General features: G+C 45.9%; 3 protein-coding genes across 6 annotated transcripts in view; 1 reads left to right on the top strand and 2 right to left on the bottom strand.

Moving 5' to 3' along the window:
- Window positions 1-725: 725 nt before the first annotated feature.
- On the bottom strand, window positions 726-6,356 carry TADA2B (transcriptional adaptor 2B). The gene is made up of 2 exons (XM_042871492.1): window positions 6,087-6,356; window positions 726-5,412 (listed from the first exon to the last, which is right to left on the bottom strand). The coding sequence occupies exons 1-2, from the start codon at window positions 6,354-6,356 to the stop codon at window positions 4,420-4,422; spliced, it is 1,263 nt and encodes a 420-aa protein (XP_042727426.1). The 3' UTR covers window positions 726-4,419.
- A 379-nt stretch (window positions 6,357-6,735) lies between these two features.
- Window positions 6,736-8,128, top strand: CCDC96 (coiled-coil domain containing 96). The gene is made up of 2 exons (XM_042872024.1): window positions 6,736-7,392; window positions 7,539-8,128. The coding sequence occupies exons 1-2, from the start codon at window positions 6,736-6,738 to the stop codon at window positions 8,079-8,081; spliced, it is 1,200 nt and encodes a 399-aa protein (XP_042727958.1). The 3' UTR covers window positions 8,082-8,128.
- A 1,417-nt stretch (window positions 8,129-9,545) lies between these two features.
- TBC1D14 (TBC1 domain family member 14) overlaps window positions 9,546-20,161 on the bottom strand; it is a 66,603-nt gene continuing 55,987 nt past the window's right edge. For all 4 annotated transcript variants that reach the window (XM_042870926.1, XM_042870927.1, XM_042870929.1 and 1 more), the window contains 2 exons: window positions 16,308-16,566; window positions 9,546-12,784 (listed from right to left, as the gene is read on the bottom strand). In XM_042870926.1, the coding sequence (XP_042726860.1) occupies window positions 12,719-12,784; window positions 16,308-16,566 (325 nt within the window). In that variant the 3' untranslated portion in view covers window positions 9,546-12,718. The remainder of the gene's footprint in view (window positions 12,785-16,307; window positions 16,567-20,161) is intronic.

Below are 20,161 nucleotides of genomic sequence, written 5' to 3'. Positions count from 1 at the left end.
TTCCCATACACAGCTCTTGTCACGTGTAACTTCACCTGCTGCTGGTCATGTTGATAGGAGTGGCTGGGACCTGCCAAACTACACATCTGACAGAGTGTCTTCCCTCAGATCCTCAAAGCCCATTCACTTAACACACCAGACTGAAACATCAGAGTTACACATATTTAGGATCTGGTAATGTGACAGGAAGGACTTCTGTATTTTCCATCCTCACTGCTGGTTGTTTGGATTAAGGAGCTTCTTCAGTTCACGTGTCGGTTGAGACTGAGGTTTCTGTAATTAATTTACCAGCTCCTTAGAGTGTCTTTTTTGCACTACGTTACTTCATTTAAGGTGTTGCTACACACAACTTACTGTTGAGCGTTTGGCACAGGACTCAAGCTCACTTCCTTAAAACTAAGTGAATTCTGAACATCTGAATGAAATAATTCCTTTTCCTTGGTCTGCCCCTTCAGAGGAGGTAGTGTACAGGAAAGTCTTTACTGAGCTCTCCAAGCACCTCTGCTGACAGATGACAGCAGAATGCACTGAAGAAATAAAAAAAGTGGATGACTCTGAAGTTCAAGCATGACAGCAGCTAATAAAGCTGCCACTGCTAGCTCTGCCCTAGCTAGTTTGTTACAAGCACTTCTCCACACATCATCATGGAGCTAAAATGCATCTCCAGTCACTGCTGCCAGGGCTTTAGCTGGTCAATGAGGAAAAAGGGCTATGTTACAGTGCAATTAATAATGGAAAGAAACTTTAATACAAGTTTATTTACCAACATACAATGCAAAAACCTAGTAAAATGCTGAGTGTGCACAACATCAGTTAGGTTTTACATGATTTCAGCACAGACGTTTGTGTGTCTGGCACAGCTACACCAGTACACGACGCAAATGAGTGCAACGTTCCCTTCAAGGAAGAAGCTGATGAGCCGGGGTGCTCACCAGGTACCCTCCTTCACACTATTTAATTCATCATCTCTTTAAGAGCACCTGGGGCACGCGCAAAAACACCTTGCAAGAAAGAGCAGTAAACCAAAAGGCCGATGCAGTCGGTTACAATTGCAAAGAAACCTGGTGCAGCCACCACGCAAGAGAAGAACAGCAGAGTGCTTTCATTCACAAGGCCATTTATGGGCAGAGGCTCCAATGCAAACCTAATGCCGTTCTTAACCCTCACTGGGCTGCAGCAGAAGGTAGGGCAGGAGGGGCTGTAAGCAGAATGCTGTAATGAGCCCACCTGATCTGGGCTGTATGCACAGAATGAAGGCTAACGCTCCTTTGCTACTTGGTGAGTTGTACTGTAACACAAGGCTGGGACTGATGGAAGCACCGTACAGCATTACAGCAGGCTGACTGCTGCCCCTACCGGGAGCAGATGAGTGCACAGCTGACGGGTTAGTGCTTTGCCACAGGCTTACATCAATGCTGTTAGGGCAGAAACTACCATTAGCGTTATTTTTCGTTAGAAAATAAGTCCAGAGCAGTAAGCATTTAAAAAAAAAAAAAAAAAAACCAAGCACCTTTTCATTAGCGACATGAAGCCCAGGATATCTGTACAGTACAGGAAGCACTTCCTGACAAACACAAGACACAAAGTTGAAGAGCTTTTGCCACGCTTTTTGTCAGCCCTTCACCACACGAGAAGCAGCACAGCTCTACTAAGTTGCCAGATTAAGACAACTGCACCTCAGCTTGAGAAAACAAAACAGCAGCTTGTAACAAAGGAATGCTTAGACTAAATGGGTTCCATCTGAAAATACAGGACAGCAGCATCCTCTAGTGCAAGTCACCTTTAAAATTAAAAGCATAGCTGACAATGAGACACTGCTTCTAGGGAAGCCCTTTCCAAGGGATCAGCATTTGCTACAGCAAACATTTACCACCTTGAATTTGCTTGCAAGTATAAAATAAATATCGATATCCATATTTCATACATTAAAAATACTTTATTTTACATTCATCTTGATGTTCAATAAGTTACGTCTAGCACCAAAGAAACATTTTGGAAGGGCTGAGGAATTCAGGAACTACAAAGAGTAAACGCAGAATTCATTTCTACAACATTTAAATGAGTCATTGGTGCCTAGATAATTTTATTTTTAAATTACTGTTCAGATGGGTTTTAGGCTATTGCTTCAGTTAGGCTTAGGTGTGCTAAAGCACTTCAGAAATATAAAATTTAGATCTGAGGAAGATAGTAATAAATCAGAAAACCCACATCTGTGTTAACCTCCCAGCTGCAGGCAGAGCTGAGGCTCCAGCACAGCACCAGTGCGATGCAGCAGCCAGAACCGCTCAGAGGAAGAACCAAATTGCATAACTCCAAGGCTGGAAAGGCTGAGCTTCCTTTCCACAGGAGAAGGACAGAGGAAATCATCAATGGTTTACACCTTCTCAACTTGTCTCGCGTGCTCTCTATACGTGCATATAGTGTGGAAGAGGTTCTTAAAGCTACTGGCACACTGCAGTGAGTTGCACTGCTTTGTCTCAGGTGCCCGAGAAGCCGCTTCCAGGTAAGCCAAAGCATCCCATCAGAGAGCACACAGCCCTTTCCTTTTTTGGAGGGACGTAACACCACAAGCTCAAAACAAAAAGGCACTAGAGTTTTTGTGTGTGTTGTGTTATTGGTTTTTTTTCCTTCTCCTTAGAAATGCTGGCTTTATAACTGTACCCTTTGTATGCTAAACTCAGCGGTAACACTATTCTGATAATGCTGGAGATACTGACTCAAAACCAGTTCTGGTTAGCATACCTCTGCCAAGCTGCAGAATTAATACTGTTCTTAAGATGTCATGGACTCCTCATGGCCCAAGGCATCAGAACCAGAGCACACCTTCTGCATTCACATCTGTTCTCAACTCGGTCAGCTCCATCTCCTGGCACATCCACACAGTGGAGCTGTTGCCCAGCTGGCTGCCACCCACTGCCCAGCACAGGGCTCAGGTGCAATAACACTGATGTCTGTCATGCAGAATCAACCTGGGTTTTTTTAGGTTTTTTTTTGGTGTGTTTTTTTTTTTTTTTTTTTTTTTTTTTATTTAAATTCAGATGGTTAGATGCCAGCACAGGAATCTAAGAATGAAATGAAGATTAAAAAAAAAAAAACACCTTTTCCAGTCCTCCTTGAACACCTTTCCCTTAATTGGTATATATTACTAAAACAACGGTGTGGATCAAGTGTTTCTGCTGTGCTCTGCTCCACTGTAACTCCAGCCCTGCCTGGCAGGGAGCACAGCCCTCAGAGAACAATGACAACATCAGTTATGCCCAAGTGACCCCTGTGGCAAACTGAGATGCATTTTGCCAACCACAGCAATGACCACAGCACATTCAGTCCAGCAGGTTTCAAGGTACGCGCAGCCAGAAACCTGCAATGGCTGCATCCACCACTCTGCACTCCAGGAGCACAGCAGCTGGGCATTTTCATCTATATAAATTAATTTTTCTTTTTCAATAAACCAACCTCAGTGACCGCTGTGAGCTTCAGAATGGAGCTCCCTGTCCCTGTCCATCCCAGCTGCACTCAGGAGGCAGCTGCAGGTGCTCAGGCTGCCTCCTGTACCAGATACAGGAGGAGGGGCAGGTTCCCCCTGCAACTGGAAGCAGTGATTTCACCAGGGCAGAACTCTGTGCGTTCTAAGCCACAGCTGGCCAGAAGCAGCCACTTCACAGCAGTGCTGAGCCCAGCACAGAGCACACAGCTGCCCGGCCAAGCACACACTGAGGTCAGGCAGCCGAACGCAGCTCTCCAAGAAGCCTGCCCACACAGCACAAACACCTGCAGGCAACTCATCTGCCAATCCCTGTCACGGCTCAGCCCTGCTGCACCTCAGAAAAGCTCCCACCCCATGTCCTGACACCTGGGCTGTGCTACTAAGGGCAGGGCTCCAAAAGCTCTGCAACACCACGCCAATCCCTGCACCCTGTGCCTGACAGCTCAGGATTTCTGCAAGCTTTGCTTGGCTGCCAGCACTGTGACAAAAACAACATCAGGGAGAAGAACTCGTCTGCTGAAAACCATCTCCCACCTTCAAAAAAAAAAAAAAAAAAAGAGAAAAAAAAAGGCAAGGATTATGGATGACATTGACCCTCACTTATCCAACAGCAGGAAGTGAAGTGACCACCCCAGAACTATTGGACTTGAGGAGTTGGTTCACATGAAAGAAATCTCTTTGAGTAACGTAACCAAAACAGTGTACTCTAATGAGCAATGAAGTTGAATGGAGAAGTTTCACAATTCAGTATTTTTCATGACACGAAGCAAAAGTCTACTCGAAGCACGGACCACGAACACTGTGGGCTTTTTTGTTTTTGCTTTTGTTGTTTTGTTTGTCTGTTTTGAATAAGATAATTTCTGTATCTCCAGAAAGGGCAGGAAAAAGAAGGGAGCCCGTCAGGCCTCTGGCGTGGTGCTCAGATGCGGTGGGTTTCATGATGCATCTCTGGATATCCAGCCACTCTCTGTTAGAAAGTTTAAAATCCTTTTCTTCAGTACCTTATCCAAGTAGCTGGGAAGGCGACTCTTGGAAGGAATCCCTTGTCTTTTCTGAAGATGGTCTTTAATGATGATGGTTTTTACAGTCACGTATCGCGCAGGACTCAAATTCAGAGAGCTGCAAAGCACTTTTTCCCTGTCCGACAAGAGTTCAAAACCAGGCAGGTTTTCAATGGCAGCAAATTCCCCTTCTTTGCCGTCCTCCTTCCCCCTCTTGGAGCTGGCTATGTTTTTGTTCTCCTTCCTCTTCTCCCGTTTATGTCTGGCTGCCTCATATTCTGCCGACTCCTCCATTTTGGTGATTCCATTTCTGCGATACCGCTGCAGTTCCCGGATCTTCGCTCGAAGTACTCTTTCCTTGTGCATGTTCTCAAAGAAGTCTTCAAACTCCTTACAGGACATGAACTGGTACAGAGGCCTCAGCTTCAGCCTCAACTCCTTCTCTTCTTTCGTGATCTTTCGCTTGGGAGTTTTCTCCTTGTCCTTCTTATCCTTCCCCAGGAAGGCAGGCACCAAGTTATAATCTCGCGCAATGTTCTTCCGCCGTTGTCTCTCCTTGAGTTTTCTTACATACATGTCTACGTGAGCTCTTTTCAATTCTATCTCCACGTCATCGTCGTCGTAGTTCACAGACAGGCCGCTGATCAGAGTCTCAGCATCCTGATCGTACTCGATCTCGTAGTCGTCCCGGAGCGGCATATAGCCCAGCTGCTGCTGCTCAGCCACCGATATGTCCAAGGGCGGGAGCGGCGTGGTCAGGCTGGGAGAGAGAGGGCCGCCGCTGGGACACGTGTGGTCCGTCACCCTGTTGGGAATGGTGTCGGGGATGCAGGCCTTCCCCAGGTTGCCATGGATGTACATGCTCACGTAGTGCTCCATCACCTCCTGGGGTGTCCGGGATGCTCCCACGTGAGCGGCCATATCTTCCTAAATGGAAAACAAGGAGGGGCAAGAAGATGGTTCCCATTACACCTTCATTGGAGCACGCACTCCTCCTTCCCTCAAAAACCAACTCACAAGACCTGTACTCTTCCAACAATAGCTCTGCCACACCATGAACACCAGCTCAGTATTTACAAGTGCGAAAGGGACAAGAAAGAAAGAAAGAAAGAAAAAAGCATCGGTGCAGCAAACTGCCTCTGAGCTGCCCGTGGGGAGAGCAGCCCTGTCTGCTCACCATGCACACGATCAGCACCCTTTGCTACCTCAACAACCCAGCTCAGCACTGCGACGGTTCCCGAGCTCACTGCGTCACCCGCCAGGGTTCTGCTCACTTACAGCTTCGTTTTTAGAGCAACAGAGAAAAAGGAAAGTTAATATTTACAGCCTACAGCGGTAAGGAAAAGAGAACAGCTTTAAGTTGAAACAAGGGATACTGAAGCTGCAGACGTAAAGAAGAAATGCTTCACTTCGAGGGCGGTGAGCAGGAACAGGTGCACGGAGAGCAGCGGCCGCCCCGGGCAGCCCGACCCCACAGCAGGGCGAGAACCGGGAGGGCTTTGGGTTCCCCCCGCCCGGAGCCGCGCCACGACACCGCCCCAGGAGGTGACGGAGCCGCCCCGCAGCCCCCGCCCCGCAGCCCGGCGCGGCCCGACCCTTACCCAGTTGCCGAAGCCGAACTGCTCGATGGCGTCCAGCAGCAGCTGCTCCTCCCGGCTGCTCCAGCCGCCCTCCGCCTCGGCGCCCCACAGCGTGAAGCGGCCGCCGTCCACCAGCTGGTAGCCGTGCCATCGGCGGTGCGGGCCGATCTCGGCGCCGGCCGAGAAGCAGTCGGGGCAGAGCTCGATGTCGGCGCACTCGGTGCAGCGGAAGCGCAGGGAGCTCACCTCGGCCAGGCAGTACACGCAGTACTTCTTCCCCAGTTCCGCCATCTTACCCCGCCCGCCGCCGCCCCGCACGCACGCGCGGCCCCGCCCCCGCTCGGACGCGGCCAATGGCAGCCCTCCCGCCGGGAGGAGCCTCGCGCCGGGCGGCCAATGGGTGAGGAGGGCTCGGGCAGCCCCTCCGGATCGCGGCCAATGGAGACGAAACGCCCGGGCGCGGAGGGGATTAAAAGGAACGAGCGGCCGCGATTGGCCGAGCGGAATCCTGCTTCCTTCCCGGTGGCCAATCGCAGAGGCGACCCCGGGCGACCCCGCCGCTGAGCGGCGGCCGGGAAGAGAGGGCGGGACCTCGGGGCGGAGGGAGAGGCGGGGCCGGCAGAGCCGAGTCCCGTCGCCCGGACAACGGGGGAAGCCGACGGGCGGCAGCATGGAGGCGGCGGAGGAACCCGGGGCGGAGGAGCGAGAGGTGAGCGGGGATAACGAGGTCCCCGAGAGCGACGCGCTGAGCGCGGGGAGCGGGGAGTCCGAGGGCCCGGCGGAGCCTCCGGAGCCCGAAGGAACCGCGCCGGGCACGGGGGAGGAGGAGAGCGGCGCGGAGGAATCCAACGCCGGCGGGGAGCCGGAACCCACAGCCGGCGGCGAAGCCCAGGAGGCGGAGGAGACGGAGCGCGCGGCGCTGCTGGCCGAGTACCGGGCGCTGGAGGCCGAGCGGCAGCGCCTGCACCAGGCGGACGGCCGCCTGCAGCTCCTGCTGGGAGACGCGCTGCGGCCGCAGCGGGGCGAGCGGCGTGCGGACGAGGCGGGCGGGCAGGAGCTGTTCGCCCGGCGGCTACTGGAGCTGCAAGAGCTGTGGCGGCGGCGGGAGCGGGAGGCCGAGAGCTGGCAGAGGCGGGTGGACGCCCGGCGGAGGGACCGCGCGGAGAGCGAGGCCGCGGCCAGTGCCGCTTGGGCCGCCTTCCAGGCGCGGAAGAAGGCCGTGGCCGTGCAGACCCTCTCGCGGCGGCGGGGCGGCAGGGAGGCGGCGCTCAGGGCGGTGGGCGACATCCAGGCCCGGGAGCAGGACAAGGAGATCTCCGTGCGAGAGGTGAGCGCGGAACGCCCGGCTCCGTCCGCTCTCCCGGAGGGCGGAGGATTTCCCGGCTGCGCGGCGAGCGCCGTGCCACGATCCTCGGTGCCGCGCCGGACACGAGAGGCGCGGAACCAGCCCTCCTTGTACTTCTGCCCCTCCAGGCCCGGCTGGAAAACATCAAGGTGAAGCTTGAGGTCCGAAACCTGGAGAGCGTCCTGAGAGCCCACGGAGAAACGCTGAAAGGCCGCCATTTCGCTGAGATCAGTCACATGAAGAAAGAGAACCAGAAGCTCAACGAAAAGCTGGACGGCCTCAATGACGAGGTCCTGAAGCTGAAAAAGAAGGTCGCTAATGCAGAACGGATCCTCGGCCACGTCAGGGAGAAACTGCAGTTTGTGGAAGCTGAGAACCGAGGCCGGAAGGCTGAGCTGAGAGACGTCACGAGCGTCCTGCTGCAGAAGAGGGACGCCCTGAGCAAGAGCAAGCAGGTCAGAGACAGGCTGAGGGCACGCAACGTGAAACTGCAGCAGCAACGCGGGCTGCTTGGAGAGGAGATGCTGCTGCGGGACTTTGAGGAGAAGGTGAATGCCGTGGAGTTGTTACAACAGCAGCTGCAAGTGCTGAAACGTCACCACGCCGAACTGATCCTCAAACAGAGGGAAATTCAGGAAAAGATGAGGGAAGCCAATTCATTTCTACCTTGAGGATGAAAATAAAGCATTGAAAAGATACAAACCACAGAGTTGTCCGTACTGCTCATTTCTTAACATGCTTCTTTTTGAGGAAGGTATTACATGTGTGCTCCTGGAAAAGACTTCTGTATGATGTATCAGTGTGATGCATTAGGAGATCACTGTACCCATTTCTGAATGAAGCCACCTATATGTACCTCCTATTTAAAACAGTGCACAAGAGCACAGCCAAAAGCCTACACTTCTGGAAAACCATCTCAAACGCTGAGTCCTGCGAGGCCATGGCAGTGTGGTTTAAGCAGAGCACCCAGAGCTCTAATTCATACCTTGACCCTGGCAACCTCCTTCCTGGTTCTTACAATTCAGTAACAACTTCATCTGTACAACCACCACCTGTGCCTTCCAGACAGGTCCTAGGAGCTGAAGAATTAACTCTAGGGGTTAAGGTTCATAGATGTGGCTGAGGGGGAACATGAGGTATTCATAGCAAACCCGACTTGCATACAGCCAACTTACTACAGAAGCTCAATCCCTCACTCATTCTGTCAACAGAACTGGCTGCAAAATCTGTTTTGTTAGTGTACAAGATGAAAGGTTTACTACTTCAAATACATATGTTAAACTTCTCATCCCAATCTAGAGCTTTAATACTTTTGTCTTTCAGCAGGCTCTACGTGGTGTGTGATGAGGTACAGAGTAGCATCAGCCCCTTTGCACTGTTCAAGGACAGTGTGTGAGAATTCTAGAACACAGAAAAAAGGGGGGAGGGAGAGAGGAATTGTTACAAGGGATAATCATACAGCTCAGCTTCACCAGACAGGAAGCAGCTTCCACTTTCAAAACAACGTATTCTTCAAATTCCCACACAGCTCACGGAAAAAGAGGCAATGTGACAGATCTACACCCACAGCTCTCACTGCTGCTAGAGTAGCATCATTGCTGACGAAGGCATGGGATGCTGATGTCATGATACAGAAACAATTGTGTCCTACTAAGTGCAACGTATCTCCAGTAGCTCACAACCTCTATTCATGAAAACAGACTGCACAAGCAATAACTTCACAACATACCAGTAAATGTACCTCTGGCTGCTGCTGGACTGTGAAAACAGACAAGTGCCAACCACTTATGCTTATCATGGACCAAGACATTGTCAGTCAGGACTTCCACCACGACCCATGTAATCAGATGTGAGACTTTCTCTCGATCCAAGAGTGGTTTCTGCACAGTCGAGAGAGAGGCCTTCTGGTGTTCCACAGAACTGTTTTAAATAAATAGCAGTGGATGATGAGCAGCAGAGAGGCTGCCAGGCAAAAACGATGCGTGCATGAAGCAAACGTGTCACTGAATTTCTCCACGTGGAAAATAATGGCACCCACTGACATTCATCCACACTCGCTGAACATTTCTGGAGACCAAACAGCGGAAGAAGATACTTGAACTTTCAGTTTCTCAATTGCACTGACAGCAGGTGAGTAAGGTAACTTTACATGACTTTATTTAATAAAACCATATATTTACAGTTGAAAAAGTTCCAGTTTGATACACGTATCTAAACAAAACCAACAGATAACTACATAAAAACAATTTAAACATGATGTACAGAGGATGTATCAACAGTTCTCTACGTGTCTAGTTTTTAAAACATTCAAAAATGAGCTGTTAGAAGGTACCTTTCTGAAAGAAACTGAATTTCTGAATGAAACACGTTGATGACTGATTGCTGACGGCAGTTGCAAAACAGCTTTGCAATAAAGTGCGGGTTGTACAAAATTCCAAACCTGGTGGCAATGTTCTGGTTTCTCTGGTCTGCTGTATGTACTGAGACAGTGGCAAACCTGTGGTGTACTGCAGCTTTTTTTTTTCCTTAAGCCCGTGGAAAAAAAAAAGTCTGCTGAGATGGGGACACTGCAATGAGAGAACACCTCATGCACGATGTTACAGATACCCTTGAGCACCTGAACAGTAACGTTATCAGAATTTGTTATGCAATCCCTGAATTGATTACAGAAACCTTCCTTAATAATGAAGAGATTTGGTACGCCGCAAGAAACTTACGAAGCTTGGTGGCAAGTTATTCTAAACCACTACGACTCATCTCTGTTCATATCAAAATTCAAGTGTTATCTTCAAATCAAGTTACTGAGAAGTTGGAACAATTGCATCTTTAGGCAGGTCATTGTTTTTCCAAATGCATTTTGTTTGAAAATAAACTGTGCAAAGCTCCTCCTTATTGCATTGCTTTTCTTCATTAAAGAACATACCTTATATACACAAAGAAATCATCTAGAAAATATATACATCTCCTAAGAACAGAAAGATTGAATCACAGACCAAAATAATTACATTTGCAAGTTACAAACAGTGCACAAGTGTTGCAGCAGGCCTTTTCTCACAACTATGCCTATTTTCACTGTTACATTCAACATGTTTTTGAGAAGAAAACAGGCTGCAGATGGCTGAGACAAACACCCAGTGGCTCAAGAACGCATTCCAACCAGACAGATGAGCCACACTGACAACTTGCTTTGAACAGAAATATGCACCCAGTTACAACGCAGACTAAACTCACAAAGCCAGTTATGGTACCACCCACAAAGTATAGCAGGGAGAGTTGTCTGTGTGTTTAACAAATCATTTAAAAGCTTAGTGCAAATGTTGCAGATGTTAGGCCTCTCATGCCCGTCATGAAAAGGCAGATTTGCTATTGTACTAGAAAAAGTACTTACTGACCTTCCAGCTTTCTATTGCACTTCAAAGCAACGTGGCATACAAGTACCAGTCTATACAGATACACAAATCCTGGGAGAATTAATATGTTCTCAATGTCAGCATCCTGATGTCTGTTTTCAGTAAGCGATGACCTAAAGAAGTCTTCTGGAGAAATTCAGGTGGGCAACCAAAAAAACCACATCTATTATGCCAGGTACACAAAGTGGACAGGAAAAAAGGCCAATGAGGTAACAGACTTCTAAGCTGCATCTGCATTACATATATTCCAAAGTGATTATGAGTCTCAAAAGACTTACCAAGAAATCTTCCTTTCCCTCTTTTTAAAATTACAATCAAAGTATCACTTGTAGAAACAATGTCTGTAATAAATTGATTGTGTCCCACAGCCCTTACACTGTATGCTGAGTTGAGCAGTGTGCAACTATTATTATTATTATTTTTTTTACATCAGTCAGTGCCAAAAACTGAGCACAAAACAGAACAAAAAACTCTGGGAAGCTTATGGCCATATAGCTAAAGGATTTAGTAATTCCTGCTTAGAGTTAACAAATATTGTTTCAGTTAGTTTCCCTTTTCAATGGTAATAATTATTTATAAACAGATTTTACACTCTACAATCACCATTCTTGTAAATCAGAGGCACCTGTGCTTTACAGTTCAGCATTCATCTGAATGCAGAGGGAATCTAACCTGTATAACAACTGAGCAATGGCCATCTGCTCTCTGTAACTTGCTCACATGTATTAGAGGCTGGATAAAATGCCAGGAAATGACAGCCTGAACTCGTCCTGATAGTATTTCTCTGGCCTATTTCCCAGTAAACTTCTTTCCCTCATTACTTAATCAAATTCAACTCCACATGCTTTTTCACTGTGGCAGCAGCAGCTTCAAGAGCTCCCCACAGGCTTTTCTTTTCAGGCTTATGTAACTTCTACCCTACCCCCTTCCTCCTCAGTTTTGCCAGTGAGCAGAGCTGGGTTTAAAACAGCTGCACAAATTCCTTTTAACCATTTCTCAATTCTTCTGCTCAGCCCAGTTTTATGAGCACAACTGGACAGATGGCACAGAAGTCAGTAGCTGGGAGTGCCCTGAAATGGCACTGCCCCAGAAGAGACACAGAAGCATCCATTTAGTACTATGTGACCCTGGGTTTAAATGGGGGAAAGAGTACAGCTGGGAAATACTGCCAGCTTAATACTATACCCACTCCTGCTGAGTTTGCCATCCAGCCAAATTAATGGAACTTTTGCTGTATATACTCAGACAGGAACGTGGATTTCCAAGGCATCTTAAAGAATAATTGGTTTTACACTGCTAGTGCGATTTCTCTTCCAAGTGTACTTCCTTGACTCTTTTTTTTCTTAAAGGATGGAATGTAGTTCTACATCTACATGATTTCTTTGGTACATGGGACCCACAGCCTATAAAACAAAAAGCATTTCTAAAGGAATGGTCCTTACATCATTTAAATTCCAGCACCAGTTATTTAAAATCCAGATCCAGCTAGTGGGCATGGGAAGCGTATATCCTGCCTAAGAACAGAACTAGGGAATGGCTTTCAAAGCAACTGACATTGCTGAATGCCCAGTATTATAAAACATCAGTGAAAAATAATAAAGAAACCTTAATATAGTTTGGTTTAATTGCCCTCATCAAACATACAAATGTGTACTGCTGTCCACAGCAAGCACTTGCTCCACGACAAGTTTAAGGCTAGGCCTCGGTTTCACTTATAAAGGTTTTACCTCCCAGTTTCCTTCCCTTTTATTTTTTTTTCTTTCCTCCCCTCTCTCCCCTTTAAGGCTATCTTACTACTGAACAGAATCTGAAGTAACACTTTGATTTGCAGGCTCATACATATCAAATACTTTTGCCACTTCACGTCTTTTCCTGTGTGTCACCGGAGGCAGCCAGAGCTAATGTTTAAGTGAAGGACTTCCTTTCTCCATTTCCCGGTTATCCTTTTGCAGAGCAGCCAGTATCTGGGCATGTACAGAAATGACAGAGAAAAAGATATTAGATTTTAAAAGTGATTCAATAAACCGCTGTCTGAAGACCTTGCTATTTGAGTACCTTTGAGCAATACTTTTTAAACTATTAAATGTAGTTACTTTATCCAAATTGAGGACCTTTCCCAGTGCATGAGACTTCTTCCTTAAGCCCTCATGGCACAGTAAATACAAATTGATTTAATGAAGGTTTAAGCTCAGTTAACCTCCACACATGAGATTTTTACCCATAAAGACATATCTGGTACAATTAAAAGCAGCTTCCCGAGGGGATGTCATCATTCTCAGGATAAATAAACTGCCTAAAACCATTGCAAGTGAGCAGCCTGCTCAGAATTATTACCATGGCACTGACTGGGATTTGCCTAGCACTGCTGCTGCCCTAGATTTGTTTACACCAGCATTACATCAAAATCAGCATCCACTCTCAGATGGAAAACTTTCATTCTCTATGGCTAATGGACAATTTTGTTTGGTAGAGGGCACACTGATACCTACTTTCTCATGCTGCTGAAGCAGTATGTACTCTCTGCCTTCTGGTTACACTCCACTGAAGTACAGCAGCATCCCCAAGAAGTGTCCAGGAACTGAATGACCTTAGGGACATTTCTTTTCAAAGAACTGCAACTTTGACAGATTTTAAACAAGCTTCTGCCCAACGGAATTAACAAGAAATGAGTCTGAATCGCTCATATGGCAATCACATGACACTGCCTGCTCTTCAACGCAAAATCACCCGTATTATCACAACAAGGATGTTCAATCCAGGTATGAAAGGAGCTGCTGCTGGCTGGCTGTTCAAAAAGTCCTAGAATTTGAGAGACTACAGCTAGCTCCTGCTCAAAGGCATGCAGCATAAATCCTAAGTTATTCAATCAAATAAGTTTATGAGAATTTGTTGTGCCACAGTAACAGTATCCTTCATGGAAAAATGTCAGCCTTTTTAATGAACCTGAGAATGACACCGAAATCTGGCCTGGAAGAGCATTTCACAAAGACCTCAAGGCAGCTAAGAGAGCTAGGATTCCTTAGCTATTAAGTTGAGGGAGCTGTGACCTAAGGCATAAGAGTTGCAGAAATGCTAGGACAACAGCTAAATCTGTTCTACTATCTCTTTTTCTCTGCTGCTGATGACAAAGCAGTGACAGAATCACAGAATCAGAGAATCATAGGGGTTGGAAAGGACCTCCAGAGATCATCGAGTCCAACCCCCCTGCCAAAGCAGGTTCCCTACAGCAGGTCACACAGGTAGGCATCCAGGCAGGTCTTGAACATCTCCAGAGAAGGAGACTCCACCACCTCCCTGGGCAGCCTGTTCCAGTGCTCCGTCACCTCACTGTAAAGAAGTTCTTGCGCACATTTGTGCGGAACTTCCTATGCTGCAGTTTCCAGCCGTTTCCCCTTGTCCTGTCTCCACTCACCACTGAAAAGAGTCCGGCCTCGCCATTCTGCCCCCCACACCTTAGATATTTATAGACCTGGATCAGGTCCCCTCTCAGTCTTCTTTTCTCGAGGCTGAACAGACCCAGTTCACTCAGCCTTTCTTCATAGGAGAGATGCTCCAGGCCCTTCACCATCTTCGTGGCCCTCCGCTGGACTCTTTCCAAGAGATCCCTGTCTTTTTTGTACTGGGGAGCCCAGAACTGGACGCAGTACTCCAGATGAGGCCTCACCAGGGCAGAGTAGAGGGGGAGGATCACCTCCCTCGACCTGCTGGCCACGCTCTTTTTAATGCACCCCAGGATGCCATTGGCCTTTTTGGCCACAAGGGCACACTGCTGGTTCATGGCCAACCTGTCGTCCACCAGGACACCCAGGTCCCTCTCCGCAGAGCTCCCCTCCAGCAGCTCATCCCCCATCCTGTACCGGTGCATGCAATTATTCCTCCCCAGATGCAAGACTCTACACTTGCTTTTGTTGAACCTCATCCGGTTTCTTACTGCCCAGCTCTCCAGCCTGTCCAGGTCTCGCTGACAGTAACAACTGTCACTCAAATTTCAAGCTAAGGATGTACTGGCACAAAAACCTGGTGTTTTTTGTGGGTAATTCCAGATATAAAAAAAAGAACTTATGGACATTCTGGAGGTTGATGGTCCTGCTTGCGGCAGAGGGTTTTGAATTTGATGATCCTTAGGGTCGTTTCCAACTCAAACCATTCTATGATTTGTGACATTCTGTTAACTACGCTTCCTGGTATCAGAAGTGCCGTAATTTAGTTACGCATCGTTCAGTCTTTAGGTTCTTGATCGCACTGTCAGAGTGACCTAGAGAACCTAGAGAAAAGGGAGTAAGATGGAAAATACCACCAACCTGACTGATGAGGGAACCAGGACTATGGGAACCAGGCTAATGAGCAACTTGGAACGTTTTAGATGTGGTCCCACATACATGATCCCTAGACAGCATCATTCCAGAATGTGACCCAGAGGATATCAACCCCATAATTACCACAGTACAGCAAGGCGAAAGGTTCTGTGTGTTTTTCTGATTATATCTACTGCTGCAAGGTGAATTTGACTTCTTACACAGCTGTATATAGTCCTGCAAAGCAATAGCAGCTCAAAGTATGCTGCTTACTTATGCAATACAGTTACTGCAACCAAACAAGTCAATGCTAAAGATGAGACAAAATTAACTTTTTTTCTAAGCTGAAGAGCATTTGGCATTCTCTGGAAAGTAGAGCCATTGCTCAGTCCACCTTACAGTTTACCCCAAGTGGTGCATCCATCACCCTTAGCATTTCTCTTGCTAATTTAAAACGGCATCTCTCTACAAAACACAAATACTACAGCAAAGTATCTAATTTCTACTGTAATCGTCTCAGTCAGAAAGAATTATCTTGCTAAGGAGTACTGCAACTACTGAAGATTTTTTCAACATACTGTGCCTTTTCACATTACCTGTGCACTACCAAAAGCCTGCTCCTCAAAAAAGCAAAATTCAGGACTTTGAGTCCAAACTCATCTCGTGAACTTTGTACAGACTGAACAAAGGTAGAGACCAATGCAGTCAGCATCTTAGAAAAAGGAAACAAAATCCCATACACTGTTTTCTCTCGGTACTGATTCTATGTCTGTTCCGACAGTGGCACCTCAATAGTTCTTAGTATGTATGGGATGCAAGTAAACTCATAGCCTCTACCCACTACTGATTTGGAAAAAGATGACAGGCTGGAGAGGGAAGAGGCCTTCTTTATGGAAACTTACTCGGTAACACAGATACGTAGTGAAGAAAGGCAGCTGGTGCAGAAGACAACGAGGGAGGTAAGACATCAGCCACTACTGACCCTACAGTGAGCTAAACCTGAGATGTATTTGCTCCACAGTTCAGCAACAAAGTCTGTTGTTTGGGGCACTTCTACACTAAACACACAAAGCGAGCTAAGTCGCCCTACCTTTCCTGCGTCTGCTAAAGTATTCTCCTGGATGTTACCAAACACCATCCTTCACGGGTACAGCACAGTCACCTGTTAACCAAAGATCAACACTCTCTTTACCTGAGCCCACTTTTTGTTTCTACTTTGCATCTGAATGGCAGCAATAGATGTAAAGAATTCTTCTGAAGGTAAGTCTTCTGGTAGCTTTGTTAAAAACTGGGCTATATGAATGAAATCCATTTTGGTCAAAATATCTTCAAAAAGTTTTAATATTCCCAGGGCTGTACGAAATAAGAACTCTTCTCCATCACGGCAGAACACATCCCAGATACGACACGCCAAGTCTAGTGGCAAAGACTTGCTGTACAATGTGAATATCCTGAAAAACAGAGTAACATTTTCTGAGTTACTGCACAAGGAAAATGTATGGATCCTCAGAGAAGTACACAGACTGCTCATTATTGAGGTTTCTCAAATGTGTTTATTTGAATAGCCCCTTTGTATTTCCGAAGTATTCCTACTATTTGCAGCATAGCAAATCTGAAATAATACAAAACTGTGCTATGCTGGTATAACAGTTATAGCATTTTCCAGGTTCTTTTTTTTTTTTTTTTAAATCACACCATCAGAAAAACATAGATGATTTTTTGACAGGCATGCCCTGGCCACAAGTATAATTAACGAAAAATCATCATCGCTTTAGAACTGAAGATTCATGCAGTTTTAGCTGCGAGGACACAAAAGTCTAAATCTTAAGACAAACTAAAAAAGGGATTCTGTGATTTAGATGAAGGAGAAGATGACGATTACTTCAGTGTCCACGACTGGATTCGCTGGCAAAGCAATAATAGAGTGACTTTTGGAGGATCAGCTTGGTCTGTGGTGAGTTGAGCAAGACAGGCAAGATTTCCAGAAAGAACGAGCAGGTGGCTGTGATAACACTCTTAAGACAGATGTGATCTCCAAAGAGCAAAGGCAACAGCAGTGGCTAATTGTGCCTAAAACCACATTTTGGTAACTGCCAAGAGAACAATTCCTCCTTCATCAAACCACTGATGCCTTTGCAGCAAGGAAGGCAAAGGTACTCTTTTCCTTCCCTGACCCTGAAAAAGACATAACAGTACAACATCATAACCTCAGAAAGTGCCAACGGTTACACTTACTGGAATCAAGTGACAGTATGCAAGGGAAAAGTCACAGTAATCTTTCCCTTTGAAAATTTAAAAAGACAGTATTACTCCAGAGATGCATCACATCTTGTGTCACGGTAAAACTGCAAATAATTCCTTCTCCAGCAGAGGTCAGCAAAATCTCAGACGTAAATCAAACCTTCCTACATTAACACAACATCTATATTTAAGGATGCTGAATCTAACAGTAGCTCTCCACTCCCCACCCTCTCCAATTTTCTATTCAAGATATTCCAGTTTTCCTTAAAAAAAAAAATGATGCTGAATAGATACACAGAGAGACATAAAATACTAATTAACATATTTTGCCAGTAAATTCTAATAATAAAGGCTTTCTGAAGTATCTTTTTTACTTAAGGTTATTGGACTGATGTGTCATAATTAGCAAGCTTTTCTCAGCACACATTGGGAAAACTGAGCAATATCCCACTTTACAAGGTGCAAGACCAGATTGCACTTGCACAAATTCAGATGATGATTTTTTTTTTTTTAAATAAAAAGTAGGAAAATATTAAAATTCTGTTCACCAAAAAGTTAGCATATTATATAATAACGTGGTAGAGTCTGGAATGAAAAAAATACTACTGGTCATATTACACAATATATTATTATATATTTTTAAAAATAGCAGCAACCCTTATTTGGGTTACTGACTGACATGTTCAACTGCACAACTTGTATATTCTTTCAACACAGTGTACAGTCACAATGCCACGTCACAACATCTCATTACAGAATGCTTACACAGCAGAATTAGGACTTGTATGCACACATACACGTGTACAGGAAACAGCAATGGGTTTTCCATTTAAAAAGAGCAGTGCAATAGGAAGCAATTCAGCAGAGTGCCTTCCTGGTCACCACACAGCAGGCAAACTCCCAGCCACTAATTGGCACTGGTTAAAGATAAGCAACAATGCCTAATTTTGCTCCATTTTATTCCCAGAAGCTATTATTCTGTCATGAATCAGACCTAACCTGAATCACCCACGTGTGTTAAATCTGCAACTATGCAGAAAATTAACTGTCAGAAAAAACAGTCACACCTATTTATGAGAACACCGCTTTCTTAGGAAAAGATTTAGTTGGATAAAAAAGCTGTCACTTCAAACAAGGGATTTGACACTGATCTCCTCATAATTCATAAGGAAATGCAATTTGCAAGAATTTCACTAGTCAATTAACTTTCATTAACACCAGCATGAAATCAAATGCATCAAGCCCTACGAAACGGAATCGGGCCTCCCAGAACAAGCAGTGGTACAACAGGAGGAGTCATTTCTAAGAACTGATACAGCATTTGCTCTCTGAAAACATTTTCTACTGGAAGACATTTTTATTACACACCTGAGCTACTGCTCTGAAACCCAGCAGAAATTTATGACAGCCATAAAGCAGCTGCAGCAGCTCTCAGCAATGCCAGCACACGACTTGGATGTGATCTGTTTGCACTGGAGAGCAGGATGAGTCTCCGCCTGCAGCTCTTTCAGCTCACTACAAGTCCCAGCCAGGTGCAGACAGCAGCTCACAGAGAAACAGAAACACAGGTTTCTGGCTGCTCTCTGAAAGAAATACCAGATACACGCTCCTGCTCCTTCCAGACCCACCTAGGACACACATACTTTGAAGGAGATGCATAAAATCCTGACCTGTTTGAGACAGGAAAAGCATATGACCAGAGTCTTGCTTACAAAGAAAGCACCGTTACCATGCTTTGATTATCATGGCTCTGTTTTGTTTTCCTCCTCTTTTATTTTTATAAATTGTCTTCATAAAAACATTGTTAGCAACAGTGCTGAGGGCAGGTATGCCAGATTTTGGATTGACAACTCCTGCACAGCGATGATGACACCACTCAGATTTTATATATTCTTTTACCACACACATTTTTTTGCCACGTCTCTTTTACGCATGAATCCCTCTGCAACCTCTCAGTTGCAGTGGGGAAATTGCTGAATTAATTCAGTTTTTGAACTTACTCTAAGATCCTTTCTCTTTATCCTGGTACTCCTTTATCACTGCTACATTTTGTAACAATTCCTCTATATCTGCTTTGAGACAAAACCTGCACCCTTCTTCGTGTCTGCTGCATTACTTCTTGCATACTCCTGCATAGCGAAATCTCTATTCTCATTGGTATCTTTAGAGTTATTGCAGTAAGACTGCTGCTAACAGCTAATTTGGCACAATTTTTTAATCATCACAGCTGAAGAAAGTAGAAGCATTTATTTAGTTTCTAATAAGGGGAAAAAAATACATAGAATACAATGCTGATTGCAACACAGCAACTTAGCAAAATTGACTGCATTCTAAAATGTGCTGATACAAATACTGGGGTGGCTTCCAAGCAATTTCATTGGGTCAGAAGCACCCAACAAGCCATGTTCTCTCACTCAGGAGTACTACATGGCAACGCAGTATTTCACCTTACCCTGCAGAGACTGATTTTTTGGAGTCTGGTAACAACTACCCCAAATTTAGGAAAAACAGAATGTCACGAGTGACCTTTGGACTGAATTGCTGTCTGAGTTTCTGATCTATTTTTTCTCTGAAATGGAGGCATGCATTTAAAGCATAATATCGAACTTCAGTTTTGGGAAGTGAGGTGTTAATGGCACGGCATGGGCTGTGCTTTTCCTGATGTCACAGACATTTCACTGGAAGTGCCCACAACAAACATTTGCACAAACTGTCCTGGCCCTCTGTCATAACAAGCAAACAGCATCAAGAGAAAGTTACTGCTCACAGAGCACGATCACAGTCAATGCAGTATTAAAGAACCAC

Source organism: Lagopus leucura, unplaced genomic scaffold, assembly GCF_019238085.1.
Source record: "Lagopus leucura isolate 7727_CA_CO unplaced genomic scaffold, USGS_WTPT01 Super-Scaffold_100004, whole genome shotgun sequence".
In the NCBI taxonomy this organism is placed as follows: domain Eukaryota; kingdom Metazoa; phylum Chordata; class Aves; order Galliformes; family Phasianidae; genus Lagopus; species Lagopus leucura.
Note: the sequence above shows the minus strand (reverse complement) of the source record. Positions and strands in the feature narration are given on the sequence as shown.